We start from the raw sequence: 19,821 nt of genomic DNA, 5'->3' as shown, positions 1-19,821 counted from the left end.
TGTAACTGTTTGATAGATTTGGTACTGTAAGGCCTAACAGTAGACTGGAAAATCTATGCTGAAACTGGATGTCTACCATGCTATACTTAACAAGGCTCCACTATTTCATTGACAGCAGTCTATTTCCATACAGAGCCCATAGTCTTCACTCTTCATCAGTGGTTGCTTTATTGGATTTTCTGCCTATAGTAGTTTAGGGCATATGTCAAGCTCTTTCATTTCTCTTACATTCCTCATACAGTTATTTATAATGGTAGTTGATGGACTTCAATAAGTTGCACAGCAATAAAGGTACAACTTGCACAAACTTTCAAGCAGCCGGAGCTGCAGAACTTTAACTGCTTTTCCAAAGCTTTGCTTATCGAGATTCTTCATCTGGTTTTTACGTGTATTTATAAGGAGATACCAGATGAATTCATTGCTAAGAGATCCTTGACATGTATTGGAGATTGAAGCTGTTGAGGAACTGGTTTAACACTTAAAACTGTTTATGCAATCTCTATTAGATTGTGCCTGTCCAACATTACCCAATATACAATTTAGTCTGCATGCCAATTGTATAGTCTTGTACTACTGTACAATGCTACATGTCCATCTTCACCATTGTCATGGGACAATAGGTTTTCTAAATGGTGATTATTCTAGTGGTGGGTTTGGTTTACTGCCTTAAAATTCTGAAAGGTTCCTTTTAAAGAGGTCTGAGGGTCTGGTGGCCTCCGTTCTCTGCTGCTCGTTTGTGTTCTTTAAAATCCTTCATAGTTATTGAAAGGGCAATGATAAATGCAAAAACAAAATTTCAGAAGCCCAACAAGAAGGGAATGCTCCTTTAAATGTATATGCAGTTGCTAATATGGTATACAATGTACTACCATGTGCGTTTGTTACAATATATGTTACTACTCTTGGGTCATACCTGTTAAGCACACGATTCTAAGCATTATACTTACATTAGGCTTTTTATTCTTTTTCCCCTAGCCTTGTCCATCAGGGTCACGTGACTTCAGAGAAAAGCAATGTGCAGACTTTGATAATATGCCTTTCCGAGGGAAATATTACAACTGGAAACCCTACACTGGAGGTAAGGTCTGATGGTGGTAGATGATAACTTCAACTGAAGGGTGACTTCATCACTGTTCATTATTTTTGATATCGCTATCATTGATCATCACTTCTCACTGGTGGAGTCTTGCTTCTTTATAGTATCTATCTTTGCGTCGTCCTCGATTATATCTTATATATAAGAGTTAAGGGGTGTTACCCAATTCCTAGGTGTTTTAATGCAGGAAGCAGACAGCTCTGTAAATTCTGCAGTGGCCTGGTTTGGTGCTGCAGGCTGAGTCTAATTGAAGTGAGTGGGACTCAGCCTGCAATACCCACCTGGTCCACTGCACAATATAAGAAGCTGTCTGCTTCGTGCAGCAAAACAGCGAAAAGTGGGACAACCCCTTTAAAGATAGTTCTTATGTCTTTCCCATCCAATAGTAACTAATCAGTCAACCGTCATTTTCTAATCTGAATAGTAAAATAAAACGTGATCTCTTTTTAAAGCTGAGAAGGTGTTTGGAAAACACTTTGGGAATGCACCAGAAAAAGATCCACTTTTTCCTTCTACACACTATTGCTTCTTGATCACCACATAGTGAGCAATGTGACATAACTAGAATTTAAAGAAACAAATTCTATAGGTATGTTTTAATGGATGAATTTGATTGGTCAGTTTGGTTTTATAAACTCTGAATATGTCACATTGCTCACTATCCGATGATCAAGAAGCAACGTAAATGTGTGGGCACCATCGCATGTGCTCACCCCTTATTACATGCATCTTTAAGCATTTATTCCTAATAAAGATGTCTTTTACGAACCCAGATTTTTTTTGCTCCTACTATATTGAAAATGTCCTGCCTTGTTACACAACGTGACTAGGACAGTGCATTGACATAAATGCTTCCGTAAATATCACATTTGTCGTGACTATTCTGCCTATGGAACATTTTCTTTTCTTTTTTTTTTTACATTAGGCCAGTTGCTAGGAAAATATTCCCAACTGTTGTTGCAGGGCATCATCTTATCTGTTCATCTCAAAGTTGGACTGAAGGCCCTTTTACACGCAATGATTATTGCTCAAAATTCGATAAAACGATGCACTTTTCATTTGAACTATGATTTTTAGTTCAGCATAAAAACCATCATTCAGACGGCACACTGGGAGTAGGAGATAACGTTCTATTCTGTGGGCAGCCTATGGCTGAAAACAGCCTGCAGGCTGCTATCTACACAAGATAGAGATTACATTGTTTTCTCTTAGCAGCCCATGGCTGAACAATAGAGCTAATTACAGACCTCCAGCTGAGTTCTGCAACAGCAACTTGAGGCTCATTTGCGCACAAATAAGGCTGATAAAGTACTTATGGGCATTAGTGCCAATTAGTACTTTATGCAAAATGATCGCTCAAAACTTTCAATCTTTTGAATGAATTTTGAGCGATCATCTTTGCGTGTAAATGGGGCTTAACACAGTCCTTAAAGGGAACCTGTTATGTCATGAGATAACTCCTTTAATATTGCCCTTTAAGATGTAGGAGGAAACGGCTTAAAGGGAACCTGTCATGCCCTATGCCATAACTTAATAGGCTCTGCGGAGTATGGGAGTGTGCTTTTTATACTTACCCGGCTCCCTGATCCTTTGTTAGAAACTCTCTGCTCCGTCCATCCATTGGAATCATCTCTGCATTCAGTGCTTGCTAGTGCATACGCTGTTTCTTTTATGCGTGTGTGCGTGCCAGTGAACTGACCTAGTGGCGACTTCCTTGACAGACAGCAAAGAAATGTGGAGCCAGAAAATATAAAAAAACATATGTGGACTCTGCGGGCTTTGTCCTATGAGCCCAAAAACTTCATTTATGGCGCTCATATTACCTGACAGGTGCTCTTTAAGCCATTTTCCTTTGCATCTCAGATGGCAATATTAAAGGCGTTGTTTCAAAATGGTCAACTCCTATTCAGGCTTAAGCTCTAGGTCTGTCTGGAAATGCAGTATTACATTACATGGCACCCATTCTTTGGATGTAATAAATGGTTTCTTTCCACAATGGAGAGTGATCCAAAGCAGGTGACTCCATTCTCCGACTTCTAAATGCCAAGATAGGCCACATAGAGAAGAGTTGTCATCATGGGAGAACTCTGTTAATCAGATCTTTCTAAATGTTATCTCTGGTAATTCCAAATAAGGTGATTAGTCATATAGACCTGGTTAATGAATACACTTCCATGTTTATCAAATGTGTTACTTGGCCTAGAGAAAACCTTCACAGTTGTATGCGAGGTGAATGTGTTCTTCTATTTCCTACATAACCGAGGGCAGGATTGTAAACCACATGTCTGCCATACAAGCAGACGATGATAATTTAAGATTCCACCCGTAATCCTTCCCTTTGCTATTACACAGACACAGTTTTGTCTGCTTGAAGAGAAGAACAACTGTAAACTGAACTGGTCTGAATTGTGTGACATTTTACTGCGCAGCATCCCAGATCCTTTATATAAAGGAAAATTAGGTCATTCTTTTAATGTGCTTTTCCATTCACTTAATCATTTGAAGGACACACATTAAAGTGCACCCTGCAGCACACATTGTGCTAACGTCTATTAAATATGACAAAACTGTATTTATTGTGAATTTGTTTTACATTTCTAATGTGTCTCCCTTATTTTGACTGTTTAGTTTAAAGCATTTTCCTAAAATAATCTGTGAATCAGATCTATTAATAATTAGGTATTCCTTCATACTAAGTGAAGACAGTACAGTGATTTCACCTGCAGTGCAATATGGTAAACCTACACATTCAGTCAGGCGGAGTACTGTTTTTCCTTGTGGAAAGGGCCAAGTAGGCTTAGGGAGATTTATAGGGCACTCAGTGCTCCCTGGGAAATTTAATATGCAAATGAGAGATGGTATAATATCTCTGCAGCGCCAACTGTTGGAAGGTAGCTTCCATATAAGTCAATGTCTGATCTTCTGGGATTCGTCATTCTATTGCAGAAAGAAGTGCAGTATTATCTAACTTTCTGGAATATTCAATGAAAAGTTAAAGACATCCATGACACATTGTGGTACCATGATACTTTGATGACAATGAGTAGTGTTGAGCAAACTGAACCAGTAGAACCCTGAATAAGGTCAAACTTTGGTAAAAGTTTGGCTCTGCAGGAACCTGAATCGAGCTTTTAGCATAGTTCTACTGGTTTTCTTCTCTCAGCACTAGTCCTGAACACTGGTGTATAACACTGTCTAAATGACATAAAATCGATTGCAATGGGCAATCTGGACCTGAGATCAAGAGACAGATTATACTTGGCAGAATTGCAATGCAGGGAATGGAAAAGATCTGGAAAAGCAAGGACATTAGCATTGCAACAAAAACCAGACTGGTCAATGCAATAGTCTTTCCCATAACTACGTATGGTTGCAAAAGCTGGACGCTCAGGAAAACAGACAGAAGGAAAATTGATGCGTTTGAACTCTGGTACTGGTGGAGAATGCTACGGATACCTCGGACCACCATGACAACAAACAAGGTAGTGTTAGATCGCGTCAAACCGAAAATATCAGTAGAGGGCAAAATCATCAAACAGCGGCTCTCTTTTTTTGGAGACGTGATGACCGCTAACTCACTGGAAACAGTACTGATGCTTGGCAAGGTCAGTGGAAAGACAAAATCAGGACGACAAACAACAAGATGGCTGGATACAATCAAGGGCACCACGAATATGTCAATCGCGAATTTGAGGAAGCAGTGAAAGACAGGAATCCATGGAGAACATTGATCCATAGAGTGACTGAAGGTTGGATGCTAATAAACGGATAATCATCAAAAGTCATAAAAGCCTCGTATAACGCTCTCAGTATGGCTTTAAGACCATGTTATCCCCTTAACGACCAGCCCATACTGTTTTTACGTCCTCCCGAAGTGGGCTTTATTCTCTGAGGACGTAAAAACATGTGTCCTGCAGAGAATAATGCCCCTCGGGCTGTGGACGTGACAGCTCCATGCTGTCGGTGTCAGCAGGTAGCTGACAGCATGGAGCTGTCATCCCGGGCTGTTCGGAGCCCCCCCCCACCCGGCATTGCGATCGGCGCTATGCAATGGATAGCGCCGATCGCAAAAAAGTAAATAAAAGTGCAATAAAAGTTAAAGATTCAGCTGCTCTGATGGATCGGATCCATCGGAGCAGCTGAAATTACCCACCGAGGTCCGCCGCACGAATCCCCGCTGATCGGATCCATGAGGGGAGGTGAAAATACTCACCTCAGGTCCGCCGATGTCCTCCGGCCGGTGTCGGGACCCCCCGCTGGCTTCTGCGATGTGCCGATGCGGCGCGCATGCGGTTTCCAGTCATATGATCACCGTTATGCATCGGATAACGGTGATCATATAAAGTTAAAAAGTAAAACAAAAAAAAAAGTTAAAAGTAAAAAAAAGTTTAAAAAGTTAAAGTTTCATCTCCCCTTATGGATCGTATCCGTAAGGGGGGATGAAATTACGTACCCAAGGTCCCGGATTTGTTCCCTGGTGGGATGTTGATCTGTGGACCTTACCCCAGCTTCGGCACATGCGCCCGTCAGCATGATGGCGGACGCATGCGCAAAAGTGAAATATTGCCCAAAAAATATAAAATCTCCCTGCTGCTGGCTACAAAAGGTAGCCAAGAGCCTGGAGATGTCACGGGGAGCCGCGGTATGCGATTACTGGTCACGTGATCGCCGTTATCCAATGCATAATGGCGATCACGTAAAAGTTCTTTAAAAAGTGGCAGTTTCATCTCCCCTCAAAGATGCGATCGGTTGGGGGAGATGAAACATCTTCTCGGAGGCTTCCGCATTTGAATCCAGATGCGATTATCCTCTATGGACCCTTCCGGCTGCTGCTCATGCACCCGCCGGCAAAATGCCGGACAGATTCGCAGGAGCTGGGAAGCCCAGGAAATTTGAAATCTCCTTGCTCCCAGCGACCAATGGTCGCTGAGTGCTTGGAGCAGTGACCGGAGGCCTCGCTGAGCGGTCCCTGGTCACGTGATAAAGTAGCGATCTAACATTAGGCCGGTCACGCGTGACCGGAGAGGAATTACGGGTTCTGCATGCGCTTGATCAGCGGTAATCCACGGATCAATCGCATGCATTGGATTACACAATTCCACCCAATTAGCGGGTCAGAATTACGGAATCCACTCGCAGAAACAGAACACAGCATGCTATATTTTACTGCGGATATCCGCGACCTAGAGCCCATTGTGCTCTATGGCCGCGGATATACCCGCAGCCCATATACAAACACATTGTGTACGGGCTGCGGGTACCCGGGTCATCTTTAAGCGACGGCATGGGAAATATAAACAAAAAAACGCCTGTGTGAGTAGGCAGTTATGCGCAGTACATTATGTAGCCGTACGCAGGGTCACAGACGGGCTCACAACTGGGATCCGCTGTGGGCCTCGGCAAGCGGATTCCGCCTACGGCTACGTGAGCCCGGCGTTATTCAGACCGCTACCTGTAATCCGTAATTTACAAGAAGCCCCGGGAACGTTCGTCTTCCTGCAGTTCCAGGAGCACCTTGTTGAGCGCCTTCTCTGTGAGACCGCTGCACCGCAGCAAGATTACAAAGCCTCACAGCGCCACTTTCTACACCCCATCCCTGCCGCTGAGGTTACGAAATACCCCCCAAAATACATGAGAGGAGGGGGGATACCCGGTTTTCTTGCCCCATGTGCCCAACCCAACCAGCCTCCGTAATTACCTCTGTCTTCGGACATAAAACGCAGTTTATATTATTACCTTTATCTAATATTTAGGGAATGCCAAAAAATGGAGATGGCGGGGGGGGGGGATTATTTTTAGGAAGTCAAATTTTTTTCCGTATAAGTGGGCAATGGGGCCTGGAATTTATTCAGTTCTGCCCTGAAATCCAGCGGGCATTCCCTCCATTATGGGCCTAGCCATGTGTCCTGTAAGTAGATTAGGGCCAGAATGGATATGTTTCTGAACACGGGACAAACAGGGGTATCCATTTTGGGGTGAAAGTCTTCATTCCTATGTACACTGTACAAAAAAAACAGTTTTTAAATTGACAAAATTGCCAAACAAATGAAAATCGTAATTTTTTCCTTTTGCTTTGCTTAGATTCATTAAATACTTTGGGGTCAAAATATGCAGTACACCCCTAGATGAATTTGTTAAGGGGTCTAGTTTTTAAAATGGGGTCATTTGTGGGGGTTCTCTATCGTTTTGGATGCTCAATGGCTCTACATGTGGGCAATGGGGACTGGAATTTATTCCGTTGTACCCTGAAATCCAACGGGTGCTCCTTCCATTATAGGCCTAGCTATGTTTCCTTTAAGTAGATTAGGGCCACAATGGGTATGTTTCTGAACACGGGACAAATGGGGGTATCCATTTTCGGGTGAAAGTCTTCATTCCTATGTACACTTTCCAAAAAAAACAGTTTTTAAATTGACACAATTGCCAAAAAAATGAAAATCATAATTTTTTCCTTCTGCTTGGCTTAGATTCATTCAAAAACTGTGAAGTCAAAAAAGTCATCATACCCCTAGATAAATTCGTTAGGGGGTCTACTTTTCAAAATAGGGTCACTTGTGGGGGTTCTCCATCGTTTTGGTCACTCAATGGCTCTACAAATGGGCAATGGGGACTAAATCTCCTTCAAGCAAAATTTCTGTTCCGAAAGCCACCGCTTGCTCCTTTCATTTTGGGCACCATTGTGCATCCAGACATATGATTAGGGACACAATGGGTATGTTTCTGAGCACGGGAGAAACAGGGGTATCCATTTTGGGGTGCAAGTCTTCATTCATATATGTGCTGTACAAAAAAACTGCTTTTAAAATGACAGAATTACCAAAAAAATGAAAATCGTAATTTTTTTCCTTCGGCTTGGCTTAGATTCATTCAAAAACTGTGAAGTCAAAAAAGTCATCGTACCCCTAGATAAATTTGATAAGGGGTCTACTTTTCAAAATGGGGTCACTTGTGGGCGTTCTCCATCGTTTTGGTCACTCAAGGGCTCTACAAGTGGGCAATGGGGACTAAATCTCCTTCAAGCAAAATTTCTGTTCCAAAAGCCACCGGTTGCTCCTTTCATTTTGGGCCCCATTGTGCATCCAGACATATGATTAGGGCCACAATGGGTATGTTTCTGAGCACAGGAGAAACGGGTATCCATTTTGGGGTGCAAGTCTTCATTCATATATGTGCTGTACAAAAAAACTGCTTTTAAAATGACAGAATTACCAAAAAAATGAAAATTGTAATTTTTTTCCTTCGGCTTGGCTTAGATTCATTCAAAAACTGTGAAGTCAAAAAAGTCATCGTACCCCTAGATAAATTCGTTAAGGGGTCTACTTTTCAAAATGGGGTCACTTGTGGGCGTTCTCCATAGTTTTGGTCACTCAATGGCTCTACAAGTGGGCAATGGGGCCTAAATCTCCTTCAAGCAAAATTTCTGTTCCGAAAGCCACCGATTGCTCCTTTCATTTTGGGCCCCATTGTGCATCCAAACGTAAGATTAGGGCCACAATGGGTACGTTTCTGAGCACGGGACAAACAGGGGTATCCATTCTGAGGTGCAAATCCTAATTTTCATGTGTACTATAGAAAAAAGTCCTGTCTTTAAAATGACATATTTGCAAAAATATGAAATTTTTGTTTTTCTCTTCTAAATTGCATTGACTCCTGAAAAAAAACTGTGGGGTTAAAATACTCATGACACCCCTCAGTGAATACGTTAAAGGGTGTAGTTTTTAAAATGGGGTCACTTGTGGGGGTATCTATCATTTTGACTCCTATGAGCCTTTCCAATCTTGGATTGGTGTAGGAAAACAAAGTGTTCCTCAAAATGCTGAAAAGTAATGTTACATTTGTACGTCTCCTAAATGGTTAAAAAAAAAACGAATGTTTTTCCAATGTGCGCCCAAAATAAAGTAAACGGATGGAAATATAAATCTTAGCAAAAATTTCTATATTATGTTTGCACATATTTGAGATATTGCAGTTGGAAATGTGAAAAAATGAAGATTTTTTCAAAATTTTCCCAATTTTGGCGCTTTTAATAAATAAACACAAATTCTATCGGTCTTTTTTTTCCACCTAAATGAAGTACAATATGTGGCGAAAAAACAATGTCAGAATCGCTTGGATATGCAAAACCTTTCTGGTCTTTTTCCATGCTAAAGTGACACGTGTCAGATTTGCAAAATTTGGTCTGGTCATTAAGGCGTAAACAGGCTTGGTCACTAAGGGGTTATACACCATTTTTAGGGGTTTGGGTAAACTTACAGTTTGGTTTGACTAATTCGGACTGAACCAAACCTTTTGCAAATGTTTGGCAAATCGGCCGAACCAAACTTTTTAAAAGTTAACTTATCACTATTGAGTTATGATGAGCTATTTTCACAAAAAAACACATGATGTTATAAGGTGCCACATTAAAATTTTACTTCTGTGAAAATCCATTGGCCAGAGCAATTGGAATGTGAATCTTTTGGGACAATAGAACACAGTCATTTATTTAGTGCAAAAATGACCCAGTTACACATAGTAACTAATGATCCATTTACACGGAGCCCATATACAAAAGCAATTGTTTGAGCGATAATCGTTGTGTCTAAACGCGCGGTCATTGTGCCCTTTTCATGCACTGCTAGCTGATTGTTAAATTCAGTCCAACCTAAAAATCGTCCTTCAGCCTTATCAGCAGTTCTCCATGGGTAGTGCTGATGGCATTGTTTCAAACTGGAGAACAAAAGAACTGAAAGCTGATAAGAGCTCTGGGGCTATTAACTGCTTTCAGCTAAGGCTTTATTTGCACACTTAATTGCTCTTAAGTAGCTGAGTAGCTACTTAAAAGTTTATGCAAAATGATCACTCAAAGCTGTCACTCAAACTGTCGTTTGAGTGATCTTTGAGTGATCATCGCTTCATGTAAATGGGCCTTAAAGGGGTTGTCTCGCGCCGAAACGTTTTTTTTTTTTTTTCAAAAGGGCCCCCCATTCGGAGCGAGACAAACCCAAAGGATGGGTTAAAAAAAAAAAGATATATTACTTACCCGAATCCCCGCTCTGCGACGACTTCTTTCTTCCTTCTCCAAGATGGCCGCCGGGATCTTCACCCACGATGCACCGCGGGTCTTCTCCCATGGTGCACCGTGGGCTCTGTGCGGTCCATTGCCGATTCCAGCCTCCTGATTGGCTGGAATCGGCACACGTGACGGGGCGGAGCTACGATGACGACGCGGGACCAGCTCTCCGGCACGAGCGGCCCCATTCACAAGGCAGAAGACCGGACTGCGCAAGCGCGTCTAAAAACGCCAGAAGACAGCGAATTTAGACGGATCCATGGCGACGGGGACGCTAGCAACGGAGCAGGTAAGTGAATAACTTCTGTGTGGCTCATATTTAATGCACGATGTATATTACAAAGTGCATTAATATGGCCATACAGAAGTGTATAACCCCACTTGCTGCCGCGAGACAACCCCTTTAAGATAACACTAATTTGCATTTTAGTGTAGGATGGAACATGAAAGAAGCATTAAATTGGTTGTCACAGCTGTTCTTCTCTGTATTGGGGTTTTATACATGACCCCAAATATGTTTGGTGCAACTAAATGAAAGTAGTGGTGTGTTGCCTGTTGGGTTCAAAGACCAGTCTAAGCAATGCTTGTCTAGCATGAACTCAAAATAAAGATACCATGTGCATGTAGAATTAATGTGTACCCTAAAACCTTGATCAGTCTCCTTTAACTTTGGAAAAGGGAAGTATACCTGAGGACTTTGCAGAGCTCTCCGTCTTCTGACTTCCACTTCATTACTTGTTTGGTAAAGTAGATATGGGCAAGGCTTCTGAAACCAATAGTTTGCATTCATAGCAACATGGTTTGTAATACTGAAAAAAGACAGCCTATTATTCTGCATTGTTGATCCAGAGGAAGGCAAAAAAAACCATGCAGTGGAAGCCAATTTTCCTCATCTTAGGGGGAAAACAAAATTCCATCCCAGTTGTTCAATCATTCCAGTTCTTTATTTGAATAGATTGCTGGAATGAATGCTATAGTCATAATGTTTACATAAATGGCATTCTTTGTCTAGTGGGTTGAAGTCATGCGTACTGTCCTCATAAAATATGACGACTGACTTTGTGTCTGGCATACTGGAGAATAAGGTGATGTGAGGTGAAACAGATGTCCAAAAAAGGACAGATCAGGTCACAATAGGGTGGGGAAATTGTTAGTGAGGAGGAACAATTAATCAGTGACTTAGAATTAGAGCTTGGTCTACGGAGCCTAAAGTTAGGCATCTTCTAAATCCAAACAAGATGCCTTGACTGAAAAAATTTAAATTCAGTAGGGCTAAAGCTTTGTCATGGGCCAGATTCTAGGTTGATTACTAATTATTTCTAGTGAAGGAAGAACTGAATGAAATGATACCAATCATGCTCTCGTGCTTACCCCTAGGCACATTTCTTGATCATATTGTAAAATAATTTGGTGGTTTTAGAGTTGGTGCATTCTAGTCTACAGGGGATGGCCAACATGGACAGGTTTCATGGGTTTTCAGAGGCTATGTGCTGCGGAAATGAACATTTAAAACTCAAAGGGGTTACACCAGGATCACAAGTTATTCCCTATTCACAGGATAGAGAATAACTTGCTGATCAGTGGGGGTCTCACCGCTGAGACCCCTGCCAGTCTAGAGAACATGGGTTCTGTGTACCCCCTCGGCCTGTCACTGCAGGGTTGCTTTTCCTCCTGCAGTGACTTCTGAATGAATGGAGCCTTTGCTGAACATGCACGATCACCACTCCCTGCTTTTCAATGGGGCTGATGGAAATACCCGAGCACTTGCCTCTTGACTATCTCCTTTGTCCCATAGAAAGTGAATGGACCAGTGCTCCATGCAGTCTCCTGCTCGCTGGGGGCATGCACTAAACTCTCAGTGAGGAGGACAGGGGACATGGGATACTCATTCTCTGGATTGGTGTGGGTGTCAGCAGTGAGATCCCCGCTATCAGCAAGTTATCCACAATCCTGTGGCTAGGCGAAAACTTGTGATTCTGTTAAACCCTATTTAAGCAATGATTATAGTTAAATCATTTCTAGTTGTATTACGCTTGTAATGGCATGTTCTATTTTGATCCGTATCGCAGACAGAAATTGCCCATTGAAGTCTATAGGATCATGTAAAATCGCAGCAAATACGTCATTGCATGCCTGTTTTTTGTGTTTTTATGCATTTTGGCAGGAGACTGTGGGAAAAAACAATGAGATCAGTTGGACTTTCTTGCAGAGTTTTTTTTTTGCACACGTGAATATGTATGCAACACCCCCCCCCCCCCCAAAAAAAAAACGCTTAAGCACCAAATACACACATATACATGCAGTAAAAATGCTGCGTATTTCATGGACTAAAATGTCATATACCCTATTAATGAGCACTAACTTTCTGGGGCAGATTTACTATTGAAAATCCACCATAAAACTCTATCACATGCTTTGCACCACATTTACAATTTATTTTAGACACTTTTAGACATTTTTTTCATGAAGTTAAAAAAAGGTGTGGCTTTGTGAGGGCATGGCCTAAATATGACTTTTCCCGCCAAAATGTGCCAAAATTTTGGTGTCAAATCATAATACTAAGACCACTAACAGATGGTATAAAGTTAGACTATATAGTGTAAATATGGGTCAGATTTATCATTCATCAGAGTCCCTGTGATAACTGACGTATTTTAAGACTGTCTCGTTTAGGTTTACACTAACTATTAGACAGTATTAGTAAATCTGCCTCAGTATGTCTACAGTCGTTCACTTGTCATTCTCCTTTCCAATCACTTAACCTTAGCTCATAAAAGAATAATTATTTGAACAGTTCTATGGGTTTTTACACATCAAGTTCATCCTGCCTCATATTTTTTGTCAATTTTACCCTTGATGATCAACTACTTAGACAGATTCTTAGCATTCCTGCAAATTATTTCCCCATACATAAGATAACATACGGCAGTATATCTGCTCACATAAAGTAACTCATGTAGAAATACGGAGACAGCATTATGAGTATTTATATATTATCCTGTTTGCTGATGTCTAAAGTATTAATTCCTACTCAAGTTTCAGACAATTTTATGACCAAAAGGTTCTTGATAGTCATCTAAATGGTTTTCTTTGGAGATAAAGTACATAGTCTTATAATGAGAAATGTCTGCCTTAGTATATTTGTAAAACTCTGCATGAATGTACTACACAATACCATATACAACCACATACTTCTGTTTGGTAAGACAGCTCACACCAGCATTGGTGTTCCTCCCATGAAAACGGGTACGCGGAGAGATTAGCATGGCACGGGTGGTAGGTTGTAATTTATGAACAGTTTAACAATACCATTGGAAGACACCGAGAGCTTAGAACCTCTGTGCAAATACTGAATATGTGCCCCTCATCTTTCAACTTCTAATTTGATGTTAGTAGGGTGCTAGCCATAGACCACCTCATTTATAGTTCTCCCAATACCCCAGTAATTGTGGATGGGAGTGTGAGTAGTCACTTACATATGATCAGAGGCGTAACTTGAAGCTCCCGGGCCCCTATGCAAAGCTTGTAACAGGGCCTCCAACTATAATGCTTTACTTATAGTACTGGGTTCCCTATATGGAGAAGAGAGGCCTTATGGGGCCCCTAAGGCTCCCGGCCCGGGTGCAACCACATCCCCTGCATCCTCTATAGTTACGCCCCTGCATATGATCTATAAGACAGTAAGGGCTCCTGTCCACGGATGATAGTGCATTGCATCACTCGCGGCGATAATCCACGCTTTCCTTAGCGTTGCTATGGTAAGCACAGCCCCTTGTCCACGAGCGGAGAATCATAGCGATTCTCCACTTGCGGAACTCAAATCACCGCATGCTGCGATTTGCCGCGATTCTCCGTGGTGAGCCTGTCTGTCAGATAGGCTCACCGCAGAGAACTGTCAGTTCTCTCCCTGGCGGCGGAATATGGCTAGCGATATTCCGCCTCGCCCGTGGACCGGGGGCCTAAGGAGCACTGGAGACTTTTTGGTAGCAGTTGCTCCTCTTGTCTGCGGGGCCCATATTCAGCCATACAGTTTGCACATATAACACATGGGATCATCCTCATCCTGTTTCTCGTTGTAATCCAAATCATAGTGTCCTATTCTAAAAGTTACTTTTTATTTGCATGTGTCTTTTACATCCTTCTTACATAGGTAATAGCTAGAGATGAGCGAACGTGTTCTTCCGAGCTTGATATTCGTGCGAATATTAGGGTGTTCGGGATGTTCGTTATTCGTAACGAACACCATGCGGTGTTCTGGTTATTTTCACTTCCTTCCCTGAGACGTTAGCGCGCTTTTCTGACCAATTGAAAGACAGGGAAGGCATTACAACTTCCCCCTGTGACATTCAAGCCCTATACCACCCCCCTGCTGTGAGTGGCTGGGAAGATCAGGTGTCACCCGAACATAAAAGTCGGCCCCTCCCGCGGCTCGCCTCAGATGCGGTGTGAGTTAGATGAGGGACAGTGCTGTTTGTACCGGAGCTGCTGTAGGGAAAGAATTGGTAGTTAGTGTAGGCTTCAAGACCCCCCAAAGGTCCTTATTAGGGCCACTGATAGCTGTGTGTTGGCTGCTGTTAGCAGTGGGATTTTTTTTTCTCAAAATCGCCTCTGCAGACCGTTGCACCTGGCATTAGGGACAGAAGTGCTGCATAGGCAGGGAGAGTGTTAGGAGTGAGTGTAGCCTTCAAGAACCTCAACGGTCCTTTCTAGGGCCATATTTATCCGTGTGCAGTACTGTCCAGGCTGCTGTTAGCTGTGCTGCATTTTTTTTTGCTTCTCAAAATCGCTTCTGCAGAGCATTGCACCCTCCATTGATACTGCAGGGAAAGAATTGTATAGGCAGGGCCACAACACAGTTATTATTCATTGAATATACGCAGTGCTGCCTTTTGCTTGTAAAACAAGTGAAAATAATTCTATTTGTCCTGCCTCTGTCCGTCCTAAGGGTGGTGGACACGTGTCGGCTGCGTGTGACACCTTTAAAAATGATACGCACCCAGCTACGTTTTACTCCTGGCTTCGCCATTTGTTTTCCTTAATTGGGAAAAAAAATACCTGCTCTGCCACAGTTAATAACTCTGCTACCCTCACGTTCTGTGACACATTAGCAGGGACACAGCACAGTTATTAAACTTCTCATGTTCATAGAATATACGCAGTGCTGCCTTTTGGTGCCAAAAAACGGAAAATAATTCTATTTGTCCGGCCTCTGTCCGTCCTAAGGGCGGTGGACACGTGTCGGCTGCGTGTGACACCTTTAAAAATCATACGCACCCAGCTACGTTTTACTCCTGGCTTCGCCATTTGCTTTCCTTAATTGGGAAAAAAAATACCTGCTCTGCCACAGTTAATAACTCTGCTACCCTCACGTTCTGTGACACATTAGCAGGGACACAGCACAGTTATTAAACTTCTCATGTTCATAGAATATACGCAGTGCTGCCTTTTGGTGCCAAAAAACGGAAAATAATTCTATTTGTTCGGCCTCTGTCCGTCCTAAGGGCGGTGGACACGTGTCGGCTGCGTGTGACACCTTTAAAAATCATACGCACCCAGCTACGTTTTACTCCTGGCTTCGCCATTTGCTTTCCTTAATTGGGAAAAAAAATACCTGCTCTGCCACAGTTAATAACTCTGCTACCCTCACGTTCTGTGACACATTAGCAGGGACACAGCACAGTTATTAAACTTCTCATGTTCATAGAATATACGCAGTGCTGCCTTTTGGTGCCAAAAAACGGAAAATAATTCTATTTGTCCGGCCTCTGTCCGTCCTAAGGGCGGTGGACACGTGTCGGCTGCGTGTGACACCTTTAAAAATCATACGCACCCAGCTACGTTTTACTCCTGGCTTCGCCATTTGCTTTCCTTAATTGGGAAATAAAATACCTGCTCTGCCACAGTTAATAACTCTGCTACCCTCACGTTCTGTGACACATTAGCAGGAAAACAGCACAGTTATTAAACTTAGATTATTCATTCACTAGAGGCAGTGGGGCCTTTCGTTTTAAAAAAAAGGTAAAAAATTATATTTGGCCTGCAGTCTTGCGCCAATTTATTTCCTGCCTGTGAAATCAAATCACTGGTAATACAGCATGCTGAGGGGTAGGGGTAGGCCTAGAGGACGTGGACGCGGCCGAGGACGCGGAGGGCCAAGTCAGGGTGTGGGCACAGGCCAAGCTCCTGATCCAGGTGTGTCGCAGCCGACTGCTGCGCGATTAGGAGAGAGGCACGTTTCTGGCGTCCCCACATTCATCGCCCAATTAATGGGTCCACGCGGGAGACGGTTATTAGAAAATGAGCAGTGTGAGCAGGTCCTGTCCTGGATGGCAGAAAGTGCTTCGAGCAACCTATCGTCTACCCGCAGTTCTGCGCCGTCCACTGCTGCCAATCCGAATCCTCTGTCTGCTGCTCCTCCTTCCTCCCAGCCTCCTCACTCCACTACAATAACACCTGCTCAGGAGCGGGAGCACTCCCAGGAACTGTTCTCGGGCCCCTGCTTAGATTGGGCAGCAGCGGTTCCTCTCCCACCAGAGGAGTTTATCGTCACTGATGCCCAACCATTCGAAAGTTCCCGGGGTCCGGGGGAAGAGGCTGGGGACTTCCGCCAACTGTCTCAACAACTTTCTGTGGGTGAGGAGGACGATGACGATCAGACACAGTTGTCTTGCAGTGAGGTAGTAGTAAGGGCAGTAAGTCCGAGGGAGCAGCGCACAGAGGATTCGGAGGAAGAGCAGCAGGACGATGAGGTGACTGACCCCACCTGGTGTGCAACGCTTACTCAGGAGGACAGGTCTTCAGAGGGGGAGTCAAGGGCATCAGCAGGGCAGGTTGCAAGAGGCAGTGCGGTGGCCAGGGGTAGAGGCAGGGCCAGACCGAATAATCCACCAACTGTTTCCCAAAGGGCCCCCTCGCGCCATGCCACCCTGCAGAGGCCGAGGTGCTCTAAGGTCTGGCAGTTTTTCACAGAGACGCCTGACGACCGACGAACAGTGGTGTGCAACCTTTGTCGCGCAAAGCTCAGCTGGGGAGCCAACACCAACAGCCTCACCACCACCACCATGCGCAGACATATGATGGCCAAGCACCCCGCAAGGTGGGACGAAGGCCGTTCAGCACCTCCGGTTTGCACCCCTGCCTCTCCCCCTGTGCCCCAACCTGCCACTGAGATGCAACCCCCCTCTCAGGACACAGGCACTACCGTCTCCTGGCCTGCACCCACACCCTCACCTCCGCTGTCCTCGGCCCCATCCAGCAGTGTAGTTCAGCGCACCGTCCAGCCGTCGCTTGCGCAACTGTTGGAGCGCAAGCGCAAGTACGCCGCCACGCACCCGCACGCTCAAACATTAACCGTCCGCATAGCAAAATTCATCAGCCTTGAGATGCTGCCGTATAGGCTTGTGGAAACGGAGTCCTTCAAAAGTATCATGGAGGCGGCGGCCCCGCGCTACTCAGTTCCCAGTCGCCACTACTTTTCCCGATGTGCCGTCCCAGCCCTGCACGACCACGTCTCCCGCAACATTGTACGCACCCTCACCAACGCGGTTACTGCCACGGTCCACTTAACTACGGACACGTGGACAAGCACAGGCGGGCAGGGCCACTACATCTCCCTGACGGCACATTGGGTGAATTTAGTGGAGGCTGGGACAGAGTCAGAGCCCGGGACCGCTCACGTCCTACCCACCCCCAGAATTGCGGGCCCCAGCTCGGTGGTGGTATCTGCGGAGGTGTATGCTTCCTCCACTAAAGCACCCTCCTCCTCCTCCTCCTCTGTCTCGCAATCAAGATGTGTTAGCAGCAGCATGTCGCCAGCAGTCGGTGTCGCGCGGTGTGGCAGCACAGCGGTGGGCAAGCGTCAGCAGGCCGTGCTGAAACTACTCAGCTTAGGCGATAAGAGGCACACGGCCCACGAACTGCTGCAGGGTCTGACACAGCAGACCGACCGCTGGCTTGCGCCGCTGAGCCTCCAACCGGGCATGGTCGTGTGTGACAACGGCCGTAACCTGGTGGCGGCTCTGCAGCTCGGCAGCCTCACGCACGTGCCATGCCTGGCCCACGTCTTTAATTTGGTGGTTCAGCTCTTTCTGAAAAGCTACCCACGCTTGTCAGACCTGCTCGTAAAGGCGCGCCGGCTCTGTGCACATTTTCGCAAGTCCCACACGGACGCTGCCACCCTGCGCACCCTGCAACATCACTTTAAGCTGCCAGTGCACCGACTGCTGTGCGACGTGCCCACACGGTGGAACTCTACGCTCCACATGTTGGCCAGGCTCTATGAACAGCGTAGAGCTATAGTCGAATACCAACTCCAACATGGGCGGCGCAGTGGGAGTCAGCCTCCTCAATTCCTTTCAGAAGAGTGGGCCTGGTTGGCAGACATCTGCCATGTTCTTGGTAATTTTGAGGAGTCTACCCAGGTGGTGAGCGGTGATGCTACAATCATTAGCGTCACCATTCCTCTGCTATGCATCTTGAGAAATTCCCTGCAAACCATAAAGGCAGCTGCTTTGCGCTCGGAAACGGGGGCGGGGGAAGACAGTATGCCGCTGGATAGTCAGGGCACCCTCCTGTCTATTTCTCAGCGCGTACAGGAGGAGGAGGAGCATGAGGAGGATGAGGAGGAGGGGGAAGAGACAGCTTGGGCCACTGCTGACGGTACACCGGCTGATTGCCTGTCATCCGTTCAGCGTGTATGGCCTGAGGAGGAGGAGGAGGAGGAGGATCCTGAAAGTGATCTTCCTAGTGACGACAGCCATGTGTTGCGTACAGGTACCCTGGCACACATGGCTGACTTCATGTTAGGATGCCTTTCTCGTGACCCTCGCGTTGCACGCATTCTGGCCACTACGGATTACTGGGTGTACACACTGCTCGATCCACGGTATAAGGAGAACCTGCCCACTCTGATTCCCGAAGAGGAAAGGGGTTCGAGAGTGTTGCTATACCACAGGACCCTTGCGGACAAGCTGATGGTAAAATTCCCAGCCGACAGCGCTAGTGGCAGAAGGCGCAGTACCGAGGGCAAGGTAGCAGGGGATGTGCGTAGATCGAGCAGCATGTACATCCCAGGCAGTGCAACAGTCTTTAAGGGCCTGGCCAGCTTTATGGCTCCCCACCAAGACTGTGTCACCGCTCCCCAGTCACGGCTGAGTCGGCGGGAGCACTGTAAAAGGATGGTGAGGGAGTACGTAGCGGATCGCACGACCATCCTTGGTGACGCCTCTGCCCCCTACAACTACTGGGTGTCGAAGCTGGACACATGGCCTGAACTAGCGCTGTATGCCCTGGAGGTGCTTGCTTCTCCTGCGGCTAGCGTCTTGTCGGAGAGGGTGTTTAGTGCGGCTGGGGGAATCATCACAGATAAGCGTAGCCGCTTGTCAACCGACAGTGCCGACAGGCTAACACTCATCAAGATGAACAAAGGCTGGATTTCCCCAGACTTCTGTTCTCCACCAGCGGACAGCAGCAATACGTAAGCAATACGTAGGCTGCACCCGCGGATGGAAGCTACGTTCTCTCTCACCATCCAAAACGGGGACATTTCTGCTTCATCAATCTGTGTCTAATATTCCTCCTCCTCCTCCTGCTCCTCCTCCTGAAACCTCACGTAATCACGCTGAACGGGCAATTTTTCTTAGGGCCACAAGGCTCACTCAAATAATTTTTCTGA

General features: G+C 45.2%; 1 protein-coding gene across 3 annotated transcripts in view; it reads left to right on the top strand.

Moving 5' to 3' along the window:
- The window catches only part of ADAMTS6 (ADAM metallopeptidase with thrombospondin type 1 motif 6), a 310,696-nt gene that overhangs the window by 245,996 nt on the left and 44,879 nt on the right, over nt 1-19,821 (top strand). For all 3 annotated transcript variants that reach the window (XM_066602794.1, XM_066602795.1, XM_066602793.1), the window contains exon 15: nt 976-1,078. In XM_066602794.1, the coding sequence (XP_066458891.1) occupies nt 976-1,078 (103 nt within the window). The remainder of the gene's footprint in view (nt 1-975; nt 1,079-19,821) is intronic.

This window comes from Eleutherodactylus coqui, chromosome 5, assembly GCF_035609145.1.
Source record: "Eleutherodactylus coqui strain aEleCoq1 chromosome 5, aEleCoq1.hap1, whole genome shotgun sequence".
In the NCBI taxonomy this organism is placed as follows: Eukaryota; Metazoa; Chordata; class Amphibia; order Anura; family Eleutherodactylidae; genus Eleutherodactylus; species Eleutherodactylus coqui.
Note: the sequence above shows the minus strand (reverse complement) of the source record. Positions and strands in the feature narration are given on the sequence as shown.